The sequence below is a fragment of the Pristiophorus japonicus genome, chromosome 10 (genome assembly GCF_044704955.1).
Source record: "Pristiophorus japonicus isolate sPriJap1 chromosome 10, sPriJap1.hap1, whole genome shotgun sequence".
NCBI lineage: Eukaryota > Metazoa > Chordata > Chondrichthyes > Pristiophoridae > Pristiophorus > Pristiophorus japonicus.
Genome location: NC_091986.1, coordinates 224,005,431 through 224,019,194, shown reverse-complemented (window position 1 = coordinate 224,019,194; position 13,764 = coordinate 224,005,431). Strand labels below are relative to the sequence as shown.

At 50.9% G+C, this 13,764-nt stretch overlaps 1 protein-coding gene across 2 annotated transcripts in view; it reads right to left on the bottom strand.

Moving 5' to 3' along the window:
• LOC139274940 (amyloid beta precursor protein binding family B member 1-like) overlaps positions 1-11,373 on the bottom strand; it is a 38,769-nt gene extending 27,396 nt beyond the window's left edge. For both annotated transcript variants that reach the window (XM_070891687.1, XM_070891686.1), the window contains exon 1: positions 10,639-11,373. In XM_070891687.1, coding sequence (XP_070747788.1) covers positions 10,639-11,362 — 724 coding nt within the window. In that variant the 5' untranslated portion in view covers positions 11,363-11,373. The remainder of the gene's footprint in view (positions 1-10,638) is intronic.
• Positions 11,374-13,764: the final 2,391 nt, after the last annotated feature.

Here is a 13,764-nt window from a genome sequence, read left to right as displayed (position 1 = left end):
AGGCTAGATAAACATATGAGGGAGAAGGGGGAAGGTTGCAAAAGAACATAATTAATAGGAGCAGGAGTAGGCCATACGGCCCCCCGAGCCTGCTTCACCAGTTAATACGATCATGGCTGATCCGATCATGGACTCAGGTCCACTTCCCTGCCCACTCCCCATAATCCCTTATTCCCTTATCGTTTAAGAAACTGTCTATCTCAATTAAATTTATTCAATGTTCCAGCTTCCTCAGCTCTCTGAGGCAGCGAATTCCACAGATTTACAACCGAGAAGAAATTCCTCCTCATCTCAGTTTTAAATGGGTGGCCCCTTATTCTATCATGCCCCCTAGTTCTAGTCTCCATCTCTGCATCCACCTTGTCAAGCCTCCTCATAATCTTATACGTTTCGATAAGATCACCTCTCATTCTTCTGAATTCCAATAAGTAGATGCCCAACCTACTCAACCTTTCCTCATAAGTCAACCCCCTCATCCCCAGAATCAACCTAGTGAACCTTCTCTGGACTGCCTCCAAAGCAAGTATATCCTTTCATAAATATGGAAAACAAAACTGCACGCAGTATTCCAGGTGTGGCCTCACCAATACCCTGTATAGCTGTAGCAAGACTTCCCTGCTTTTATACTCCATCCCCTTTACAATAAAGTCCAAGATTCTATTGGCCTTCCTGATCACTAGCTGTACCTGCATACTATCCTTTTGTGTTTCATGCACAAGTAACCCCCAGGTCCCGCTGTACTGCGGCACTTTGCAATCTTTCTCCATTTAAATAATAACTTGCTCTTTGATTTTTTTTCTGCCAAAGTGCATAACCTCACACTTTCCAACATTATACTCTATCTGTCAAATTTTTACGCACTCACTTAGCCTGTCTATGTCCTTTTGCAGATTTTGTGTGTCCTCCTCACACATTGCTTTTCCTCCCATCTTTGTATCGTCAGCAAACTTGGCTACGTTACACTCGGTCCTTTTTTCCAAGACGTTAATATAGATTGTAAATAGTTGGGGTCCCAGCACTGATCCCTGCGGCAACCCACTGGTTACTGATTGCCAACCCGAGCCGGTTGTGCTGATGGATTTAGATGAGGAAAGACGGGAAGAGGCTCGAGTGGAGCAGAAACGCCGGCATGTTTCTGTGCCATATATTCGATGTAATCCTGTGTAAACCGAGTCGCCATTGAGCTTAACTAATCAATACATGTAAAGGGACAGGCCAGATTAAACACAGATACATCATAGCAGCTCACCCTCCCCTCCCCCTGACCTCACCAACCCCGTGTCCATCATTCCCTACCCCCACATACACCTCTCCCCTGCCCACGCTCCCCTTTATCTGAACCCTCCCCTCATCACTGCCCAACCCTCCCCTCCCCGTCGCACCCTCCCCACCCCCCTCCCCTCCCCGTCGCCCCCGCCCCCATCCTCCCCTCCCCGTCGCCCCCGCCCCCATCCTCCCCTCCCCGTCGCCCCCGCCCCCATCCTCCCCTCCCCGTCGCCCCCGCCCCCATCCTCCCCTCCCCGTCGCCCCCGCCCTCCCCATTTTCCCCTGCTCGGAAGCTGTGATCGGACAGCACGTCCCTCAACCCTTCTCCAAGCATCACTCCCAACCACTGCCGCCCAGCACCGTAGACCACCTGGAGAGACCCACCCAGCACCACAGACCACCTGGAGAGACCCACCCAGCACCACAGACCACCCGGAGAGACCCACCTAGCACCACAGACCACCTGGAGAGACCCACCCAGCACCACAGACCACCCGGAGAGACCCACCCAGCTTGCAGTTGCCAGCACTGCGGACTATATGAAGCTCACAGACAGCCTCTGCTGCTGGAACAGGCCCAGATGTTGCTGCGTTAAGCTGGTCCCTGGAACAGTTTCAGCCGCAGAACAATTGATTGCTCACGGCTCCTTCCATCGCACAGAATAAACGCAGACATTGTCGCTGTAAACAGGCCCGAGGAGCACAGCCCCGGGCAGGTCAGTGCGACGCACAGCAGGCCCGGGGTCTGTGAACCTCAGTCACCCCCACACCTCGCTCGGTACCTGGGTAATGGTCCAACAATATGATGGCCAGGAAGTAATCCTTCGAGTACATTATATCGACTGAGCTCCTACTGCTGATGCCTCCCAGGCACTCTCGCCGGAGCTCTGCACAGGCTGAGGCAAAGCAACTCCGTCCGTCCGTCCGCCTCGCAGCGCCTCGCCCCCCCCCCTCCCCCTCGCAGCCCCTCCCCCTCACGGTGCCTCGCCCCCCCTCCCCTTCGCGGCCCCTCCCCCTCGCGGCCCCTCGCCCCCCCCCTCGCCCTCGCGGCCCCTCCCCCTGCCTCGCACCCCTCTCACCCTCGCGGCCCCTCGCCCCTCCTCCCCCTCGCCCCCCCTCCCCCTCGCGGCCTCTCCCCCTCGCAGCCCCTGCCCCTCCCCCTTTCCGCCCCCCCCCCCTCGCGGCGCCTCGCCCCACCTCCCCGCGCCTCGCCCCTCCCCTCCTCCCCCTCGCGGCCCCTCCCCCTCGCGGCCCCTCCCCCTGCCTCCCTCCCCCGCCCCCTCGCAGCCCCTCCACCTGCCTCCCTCCCCCGCCCCCTCGCGGCCCCTCCACCTCGCCCCCCCTCCCCCTCGCAGCCCCTCCCCCTCGCCGTGCCTCGCCCCCTCCCCCTCACGGTTCCTCCCCGTGCCTCGCCCCCTCCCCCTCACGGTGCCTCGTCCCCCCCTCCCCCTCGCCTCACCCCCCTCCCCCTCGCGGCCCCTCCTCCTCGCGGCGCGGCGCCTCGCCCCCCCCTCCCCCTCCCCCTCACGGCGCCTCGCCCCCGGTCCCAGCTCACTGGTTCCTCAGCCACACGCCGAGGGAGAGGGTCACAGACCACCCACCCCCGGGGAGAGGGCAGGGATGGGCGAGGGGGGGGGCAGGGTGAGGGCGGAGGAGCCATACAAGGGGAGGGGGGGTGCGCGAAGGGGCAGGGCCGAGCGAGAGGGAACATTGGAACAGGAGGAGGCCATTCAGCCCCTCGAGCCTGTTCCACCAGTCAATGAGATGAGGGCTGAGCTGCGACCTAACTCCACATACCCGTCTGTGCCCCTTTTCCCTCAAGACCTTTCGTTAACAAAAAGCGTCCAACTTCAGTTTTCAAATGAATAGTTGATCGAGCATCAATTCCATTCGAGGAGAGTTCGAAACTTCCACCACAGTGTGTGTACAAGTGTTTCCTGATTTCACCCCTGAAAGGTCTGGCTTGAATTTTAAGACCATGCTCCCAATCCTAGACTTCCAAACCAGCAGGAACAGTGTCTCTTAACCTTCTAAATTCTCGGGAATACAACCGGAGTTTGTGTAATCTCTCCTCGTAACTTAACCCTTGAGGTCTGGGTACCATCCTGGTAACCCTAGGCTGCACTCTCTCCCAGGCCAGTATACCCTCCCTAAGGTGCGGTGCCCAGAACTGCTCACAGTGCCCCAGGTGTAGTCTAACATAAGAAACAGAACATAAGAAATAGCATCAGTCGGCCATTTGGCCCCTCGAGCCTGCCCCACCATTCAATACGATCATGGCTGATCTGATCATGGACTCAGCTCCACTTCCCCGCCCGCTCCCCATAACCCTTTACTCCCTTATCGCTCAAAAATCTGTCTATCTCTGCCTTAAATATATTCAATGACCCAGCCTCCACAGCTCTCTGGGGCAGAGAATTCTACAGATTTACACCCCTCACAGAAGAAATTCCTCCTAATCTCAGTTTTAAATGGGCGATACCTTATTCTGAGACTATGCCCTCTAGTTTTGGCTTCTGCTGAGTGGAAATATTCTCTCTGCATCCACCTTGTCGAGACCCCTCATTATATGTTTCGATAAGATCACCTCTCATTCTTCTGAACTCCAATGAGTAAAGGCTCAACCTACTCAATCTATCTTTATAAGTCAACCCCCTCATCTCCAGAATCAACCGAGTGAACCTTCTCTGAACAGCCTCCAATGCAAGTATATCCTTTCTTAAATACGGAGACCAAAACTGTACGCAGTACTCCAGATGTGGCCTCACCAATACCCTGTACAGTTGTAGCAGGACTTCCCTGCTTTTATACTCTATCCCCCTTGCAATAAAGGCCAACATTCCATTTGCCTTCCTGATTACTTGCTGTACATCTATACTAACTGTGTGTTTCATGCACAAGGACCCCCAGGTCCCTCTGTACTGCAGCACTTTGCAATTTTTCTCGATTTAAATTATAATTTGCTTTTCTATTATTTCTGCCAAAGTGGATAACCTCATATTTTATCACATTATACTCCATCTACCAAATTTTTGCCCACTCACTTGGCCTGTCTATATCACTTGGCAGATTTTTGTGTCCTCCTCACAATTTGCTTTCCCACCCATCTTTGTATCATCAGCAAACATGGCTACATTACACTCGGTCCCTTCATCCAAGTCATTAATATAGATTGTAAATAGTTGAGGACCCAGCACAGATCCCTGCGGCACCCCACTAGTTACTGTTTGCCAACTGGAATATTACCCATTTATCCCGACTCTCTGTTTTCTGTTAGTTAGCCAATCCTCTATCCATGCTGATATATTACCCCCAACTCCGTGAAATTTTTTTATCTTGTGCAGTAACCTTTTATGTGGCACCTTATCGAATGCCTTCTGGAAATCCAAATACACCACATCCACTGGTTCCCCTTTATCCACCCTGTTCATTACATCCTCAAAAGAACTCTAGCAAATTTGTCAAACATGATTTCCCTTTCATAAAACCATACTGACTCTGCTTGATTGAATCTTGCTTTTCCAAATGTCCCACTACTGCTTCCTTAATAATGGACTCCAGCATTTTCCCAACGACAGATGTTAGACTAACTGGTCTATAGTTTCCTGCTTTCAGTCTCCCTCCTTTTTTTAAAAAAAATAGGGGCATTACATTTGCGGTTTTCCAATCCACTGTGACCTCCCCAGAATGCAGGGAATTTTAGTAGATTACAACCAATGCATCCACTATCCCTGCCGCCACCTCTTTTAAGACCCTAGGATGTAAGGCATCAGCTCCAGGGGACTTGTCCACCTTTAGTCCCATTATTTTATCGAGTACTACTTCTTTTGTGATAGTGATTGTATTATTGATAGTTGCAGCATAACTTCTACCCCCTTGTTTTCTAGATATAAAGGCCAGCATTCTATTAGCCATCTTGATTTTTTTCTGTACCTGTTCGTGACATTTTAACGATCTATGTACCTGGACCCCCCCCCAGAGTACTGTGTACAGTTCTGATCTCCTTACCTAAGGAAAGACGTACTTGCCTTAGAGGGAGTGATGCGAACATTCACTAGACTGGTTCCTGGGATGAGTTTGAGCAGACTGGAGATTGGAAGAATGAGGTGATCTAATTGAACCATATAACATTCTTAAGGGGCTTGACAGGGTTAATGCTGAGAAAATGCTTCCCCTGGCTAGAACACGGGGTCACAGTCACAGAATAAGCCCATTTAGGACTGAGATGAGGAGAAACTTCTTCACTCAGAGGGTGGTGAATCTTTGGAATTCTCTGCCTCAGAGGGCTGTGGAGGCTCAGTCGTTGAGTATATTCAAGGCAGGGGTCAATGAACTGTTGGGATCAAAGGGAGTTAAGGGATATGGGGATCGTGCGGGAAGGTGGCGTTAGGTAGAAAATCAACCGGGATCTTATGAATGGTGGAGCAGGCTCGAGGGGCCGAATGGCCGACTCCTGCTCCTATTTCTATGTTATGTATCTTTGGACTCCACTGTATTCAGCATTTCACCAATTAAAAAGTGCCCTGCTCTAACCTTTTTAGGTCCAAAGTGGCCGACCTCACATCTACCTACATTGAAATCCATTTGCCACCGTTCTGCCCATTCACTGAATCTCTCGATGTCCTGCTGTAGTTTCACGCAGAGACTATTTCACCTAGCTCGCGCTTCTACACGTGCGTTTCCGGACACGTGTTCGGACAAATAGTCTCCGACTCCGTCTCCCCAGCGCAATTTACACCAACCTTTTTCTGCGCATGCGTCGGAACTGGCCCCGAACACCACGTCCCTGCTGGGCTACCCCGAGCCAGGGGGAGAGCGGTGGGTAGAGACCGTGGGGCGGGGGGGAAAGAGGGGAGAGGGGAGAGAGACAGAGACTGTTTCAGGGGGAGGGGGAGGGGTGAGAGACGGGAGACGGGGTGGGTGGTGAGGGAATTCAGTGTAGACAACTCATGTTCTTCCAACCCCCTTTACAACCACACCCGACAGCGTTGGAAAGGATAAAATCCAGGTGGTGGTCACAACACTGACACTTGATACCCAATAAACCCGTGAACAATCCGCACACAATGCCCCCCATCCACGGCGGGGGCTGGGGGGGGGGGGGGGCTTCGTTTAGGCACTTTGGCTGGGGGAGGGATGTGTCCTTTCTGACTTCTAAAGTCCAAATGGATCATGTTACAATGTGCAAAGTTCAGCTGGGCGGTTCCATTTGCACAATCCAGAGAAACTTCAGGGTGTGGCTTATCCTCCAAGAGGACTGTTCTGTATGTAAACATTGTAACTGTGTAAGACTTGTCACCAGGGGGCGCAACTATTGGAGGCCCAAGGGTCACCTGCACGGTGCAAGGGAGTATAAAAGGTTGTCTGCCATGCTGCTCAGGCACTCTGGAGTTGTGTTAAAGAGACTAAGGTCACATCAGTTTTAGCTCACAGTACTCAGTCTTGTGGAGTTCTTCCATACTTAACAGGGACCAATTAGTAATAGGTCATGTGATAATGGAGAACCAATCAGAGAAACGCTTGCAATTCACTTAGTACAAATAAACGCGCCGTAATGTTATGGTTTCATCGAGACAGTGCCACCTATGTGTCAGTGGCAAATTTGGATATATGGCTTTCTGTGCCATTGAAGTCATTACTAAATACTGTGAATAGTTGAGGCCCCAACACAGATCCCCATGGGACACCACTAGTCACATTCTGCCAATTTGAGCAACTACCCATTATCTCTACTGCCTGTCTCCTGCCGATCAGCCAATTTCCTAACCAGCTCAATAATTTGCCCTCAATTCCGTAGGCTTCTACCTTAGTTAAAAGACTCTTGTGGGACTTCATCAAATCCCTTCTGGAAGTCCATATAAATAACATCCATAGACATTCCCCTGTCCACTACTTTAGTTCAGACACCTGCAACGTGCTAACCAATTCCTTTAAACCCTTGGATGGAAACCATCAGGTCCTGTGGATTTGTCACTCTTCAGTCCCATTTTTTTCCTTCATTACATGGGAACACCACCACCTCCAAGTTCCCCTCCCAGTCACACACCATCCCGACTTGGAAATATATCGGCCGTTCCTTCATCGTCGCTGGGTCACAATCCTGGAACTCCCTCCCTAACAGCACTGTGGGAGCACCTTCACCACACGGACTGCAGCGGTTCAAGAAGGCGGCTCACCACCACCTTCTCAAGGGGCAATAAATGCTGGCCTTGCCAGCGACGCTCACATCCCAAGAATAATTGTTTTTTTTTAAATCAATGGATACGGAAGCCAACTGCATTTAATAATTTCAGTCACCCATTGAACCACTGCCTAGAACATAAGAACATAAGAAATAGGAACAGGAGTTGGCCATTCGGCCCCTCGAGCCTGCTCCGCCATTTAATACGATCGCGGCTGATACGATCATGGACTCAGCTCCACTTCCCCGCCCGCTCCCCATAACCCCTTATTGATTCAATGAAGGAATTTCAGGCTTGCAAGCTGTAAAGCCAAGTTGAAGTAATCAGGGTTGGGTTGCAGGGTAAGGGGTGAGGATGAACGGTTTGTGATTAAGCTGAACACAGCAGGAAATGACTGGACCAGCCCTGGGCAAACAGTGGGCAGCAGTGGACTCTGGCCGAGGCACGGCGTATTATCAGGCTGATAAGAGCAAACAGAGTAAGTGACCAGAGACTGTGCAGGGCACAGGGTGGCTGCTGACACAGACTGCCGTCCACTCACCCCGCTAAATAAACACATATACACATCAACAATTGCAATCGAACGGTGGAAAATCTGCACATTGAAGCCAGGGGGTCCCTAAAGCAGTGGAAGAGCCCAGCCCAGAGAGACAGATCCTGGGTAACCGCAGCCTGAGTGAGCCAGTCCTCACCCAAGCAGTATCCAGCACCATTGTCCCCACCATAACATCCCACTTCCCTCCACTTGGGCACAGACCCCGATACGGTGGGTACACAGCACGGACACAAGAACTAGAAACATAGAAAATAGGTGCAGGAGTAGGCCATTCGGCCCTTTGAGCCTGCACCACCATTCAATATGATCATGGCTGATCATTCACCTCAGGACCCCTTTCCTGCTTTCTCTCCATACCCCTTGATCCCTTTAGCCATAAGGGCCATATCTAACTCCCTCTTGAATATATCCAATGAACTGGCATCAACCACTCTCTGTGGCAGGGAATTCCACAGGTTAACAACTCTCTGAGTGAAGAAGTTTCTCCTCATCTCAGTCGTAAATGGCCTACCCCTTATCCTAAGACTGTGTCCCCTGGTTCTGGACTTCCGCAACACCGGGAACATTCTACCCGCATCTAACCCGTCCTATCAGAATCTTATATATTTCTATGAGATCCCCTCTCATCCTTCTAAACTCCAGTGTATAAAGGCCCAGTTGATCCAGTCTCTCCTCATATGTCAGTCCTGCCATCCCGGGAATCAGCCTGATGAACCTTCGCTGCACTCCCTCAATAGCAAGAACGTCCTTCCTCAGATTAGGAGACCAAAACTGAACACAATATTCCAAGTGAGGCCTCACCAAGGCCCTGTACAACTGCAGTAAGACCTCCTTGCTCCTTACTCAAATCCCCTAGCTATGAAGGCCAACATACCATTTGCCTTCTTCACCGCCTGCTGTACCTGTATGCCAACGTTCAATCTCTGATGTACCATGACATCCAGGTCTCGTTGCACCTCCCCTTTTCCTAATCTGCCGCTATTCAAATAATATTCTGTCTTCGTATTTTTGCCCCCCAAGTGGATAACTTCACATTTATCCACATTATACTGCATCTGCCATGCATTTGCCCACTCGCCTAACCTGTCCAAGTCACCCTGCAACCTCCCAGCGTCCTCCTCACAGCTCACACCGCCACCCAGTTTAGTGTCATCTGCAAACTTGGAGATATTACACTCAATTCCTTCATCCAAATCATTGATGTATATTGTAAAGAGCTGGGGTCCCAGCACTGAGCCCTGCGACACTCCACTAGTCACTACCTGCCATTCTGAAAAGGACTCGTTTATCCCGACTCTCTGCTTCCTGTCTGCCAACCAGTTCTCTATCCACGTCAATACATTACCCCCAATACCATGTGCTTTGATTTTGCACACCAATCTCTTGTGTGGGACCTTGTCAAAAGCCTTTTGAAAGTCCAAATACACCACATCCACTGGTTCACCCTTGTCCACTCTACTCATTACATCCTCAAAAAATTCCAGAAGATTTGTCAAGCATGATTTCCCCTTCATAAATCCATGCTGACTTGGACCGATCCTGTCACTGCTTTCCAAATGCGCTGCTATTTCATCTTTAATAATTGATTCCAACATTTTCCCCACTACTGATGTCAGGCTAACCGGTCTATAATTCCCCGCTTTCTCTCTCCCTCCCTTTTCAAAAAGTGTTGTTACATTAGCTACCCTCCAGTCCATGGGAACCGATCCAGAGTCGATAAGACTGTTGGAAAATGATCACCAATGCATCCACTATTTCTAGGGCCACTTCCTTAAGTATTCTGGGATGCAGACTATCAGGCCCTGGAGATTTATTGGCCTTCAATCCCATTAATTTCCCTAACACAATTTCCCACCTAATAAGGATATCCTTCAGTTCCTCCTTCTCACTAGACCCACTGTCCCCTAGTACTTCCGGAAGGTTATTTGTATCTTCCTTCGTGAAGACCGAATCAAAGTATTTGTTCAATTGGTCTGCCATTTCTTTGTTCCCCATTATAAATTCATCTGAATCTGACTGCAAGGGACGTTTGTCTTCACTAATCTTTTTCTCTTCACATATCTATAGAAGCTTTTGCAGTCAGTTTTTATGTTCCCGGCAAGCTTCTTCTCATATTAGGAGCAGGAGTCAGCCATTCGGCCCCTCGAGCCTGCCCCGCCATTCAATAAAATCATGGCCAATCTTCGACCTCAACTCCACTTTCCTGCCCGATCCCCACAGAGTCCAAAAATCTATCGATCTCGGTCTTGAATATACTCAACGACTGAGCTTCCACAGGTCTCCGGGGCAGAGAATTCCAAAGGAATCTGGAGATGGGGACAGTGGGGGCAGGGCCTGTTCCCCCGAGACTGCTATGGTGGGTCCAGGGTTTATACGCCGAGTGACCACGAAGCTGGCAGATCACTGATGTCCTTTCGGGAAGGAAACTTGCCGTCTTTACCCAATCTGGGCCTACATGTGACTCCAGTCCCACACCAACGTAACTGACTCTGAAATGCCCCCTGAAGTGGCCTGCCCGTTGTATCAAAGCCATGGTTCACGGGGGTTCAACATTACTCTAATTACTGTGAATTTAACCCCAGATTTCTCAGCACCCTGGTTCCACAAGCTAAGGTGGAGATAAGTTGAACCTTACCGATATCGTCAGGCGAACTCCAGGAAGCACTGCCTTGAGACAAACTGGTCCAGCTCGAGTCCTCATCACTGGCCGCCCTGTTCCTCATCCCGAAGAACAGACACGAGCTCTTGCGATCGTCACTGGGTGCCTCCAGAGGGCTGGTGGGGTCAGTCCTGCCGGCATCTTGTGCCGGTGGCTCTGTGTCCACCATCGGCACCGAGTCTGTCCGGACCTCAGGGAGCGGGGCGGCCGAATCCGGCCCGCACGATTCAAAGTCCCCCTGCTCCAGGTGGATGAGCAGCGGCTGGCCCGTGTCTGGGTCCCCGCCGCACGTGTCGAGGGACAACTCCAGCCCCATGTAGTAACTCAGGAAGCCTTTGCTCCGCGAGGTCGCCTGGCCCTTGTCCGGAGATTCCGTGTGTTCCTTGTTGCCCAAGCTCTCCGTCTCTCCTGTCTTGGAGGTGATGTTGCGGTTCTGGTCCTGCTTCTCGCTCTCCGCGGCCTTGCGCATCTTGTTCTGCCCGTCCTTCATCCACTTTGTGCTGGGGGCCTCCTCCACCAGCCCCATGGCAGCCTGGAGGTCAGTGGAGGCGTAGACCTTGCGGCCCTTGGGCGGGGTGGAGCGCTTGATGTCGGCGTTGAGGAGCTCGTTGTGTGAGGAGCGGAGGTTGAGAGTCAGCGAGGGGATCACACAGCTGTTTACATTTACCACGTCCGCCTGGTTGCCGACGGAGCCAGACATGGCACCTCGATCACGCTGCAATGAAACGGAGGCACAGGATTAGTGCACGGCAGCAAGCAGCTTTGTTTAATGGAGCTTTACAGGAGGCTGTTCAGCCAATTGTCTTGTGTGACGGTTCTCCGACAGAAGTCAGCCCCGAGTCCCATTCACCTGAACCCTGGAGTCCGGTGCTCCCTCAGTACTGCCCCTCCGACAGTGCGGCGCTCCCTTCAGTACTGCCCCTCCGACAGTGCGGCGCTCCCTCAGTACTGCCCCTCCGACAGTGCGGCGCTCCCTTAGTACTGCCCCTCCGACAGTGCGGCGCTCCCTCAGTACTGCCCCTCCGACAGTGCGCCGCTCCCTCAGTACTGCCCCTCCGACAGTGCGCCGCTCCCTCAGTACTGCCCCTCCGACAGTGCGCCGCTCCCTCAGTACTGCCCCTCCGACAGTGCGCCGCTCCCTCAGTACTGCCCCTCCGACAGTGCGCCGCTCCCTCAGTACTGCCCCTCCGACAGTGCGGCGCTCCCTCAGTACTGCCCCTCCGACAGTGCGGCGCTCCCTCAGCACTGCCCCTCCGACAGTGCGGCGCTCCCTCAGCACTGCCCCTCCGACAGTGCGGCGCTCCCTCAGCACTGCCCCTCCGACAGTGCGGCGCTCCCTCAGCACTGCCCCTCCGACAGTGCGGCGCTCCCTCAGCACTGCCTCAAATCTGTGTCCTAAGCTTAAATAAAGGAGACTATGAAGATATGAGGGCAGAGTTGGGTAAAGTGGACTGGGAAAATAGATTGAAGTGGAGGACGGTTGATGAACAGTGGTGTACATTTAAGGGGATGTTTCATGACTCAAGAAAATATATTCCAGTGAGGAGGAAAGGGTGTAAGAGAAAAGATAGCCATCTGTGGCTAACTAAAGAAATAAAGGACGGTATCCAATTAAAAACAAGGGCATACAAAGTGGCCAAAACTAGTGGGAGGACAGAAGGCTGAGAAGCTTTTAAAAGCCAGCAAAGAGCGACTAAAAAAATGATTAAGAAAGGGAAGATAGACTATGAAAGTAAACTTGCACAAAATATAAAAACAGATAGCAAGAGTTTCTATAGGTATATAAAAGGAAAAGAGTGACTAAAGTAAATGTTGGTCCCTTAGAGGACGAGACTGGGGAATTAGTAATGGGGAACATGAAGATGGCAGAAACTCTGAACAAATATTTTGTATCAGTCTTTAGGTTAGAGGACACTCACAATATCCCAACAGTGGATAGTCAAAGGGCTATGGGGGGGGGGGGGAGGGAACTTAACACAATCACAATCACTAAGGAGGTGGTACTCAGTAAGATAATGGGACTGAAGGCAGATAAATCCCCTGGACCTGATGGCTTGCATCCTAGGGTCTTGAGAAGTAACGGCAGGGATAGTGGATGCATTGGTTGTAATTTACCAAAATTCCCTGGATTCTGGGGAGGTCCCAGCAGATTGGAAAACTGCAAATGTAATGCCCCTATTTCAAAAAAGAGGCAGACAAAAAGCAGGAGACTATAGACCAGTTAGCCTAACATCTGTGGTTGGGAAAATGTTGGAGTCCATTATTAAAGAAGCAGTAGTAGGACATTTGGAAAAGCAAAATTCAGTCAGGCAGACTCAGCATGGATTTATGAAAGGGAAGTCATGTTTAACAAATTTGCTGGAATTCTTTGAGGATGTAACGAACGGTGGATAAAGGGGAACCAGTGGATGTGGTGTATTTGGACGTCCAGAAGGCATTTGACAAGGTGCCACATAAAAGGTTACTGCACAAGATAAAATTCATGGAGTTGGGGGTAATATATTAGCATGGATAGAGGATTGTTTAACTAACAGAAAACAGAGTGTCGGGATAAATGGTTCATTTTCTGGTTGGCAACCAGTAACTAGTGTGGTGCCACAGGGATCAGTGCTGGGACCCCAACTATTTACAATCTATATTAACGACTTGGAAGAAGGGACCGAGTGTAATGTAGCCAAGTTTGCTGACAATACAAAGATGGGAGGAAAAGCAATGTGTGAGGACACAAAAAATCTGCAAAAGGACATAGACAGACTAAGTGAGTGGGAAAAAATTTGGCACATGGAGTATAATGTTGGAAAGTGTGAGGTTACACACTTTGGCAGAAAAAAAAAAATCAAAGAGCAAATTATTATTTAAATGGAGAAAAATTGCAAAGTGCTGCAGTACAGTAGGACCTGGGGGTACTTGTGCATGAAACACAAAAGGATAGTATGCAGGTACAGCAAGTGATCAGGAAGGCAAATGGAATGTTGGCCTTTATTGCAAGGGGGATGGAGTATAAAAGCAGGGAAGTCTTGCTACAGTTATACAGGGTATTGGTGAGGCCACACCTGGAATACTGCGTGCAGTTTTGCTTTCCATATTTACGAAAGGATATAC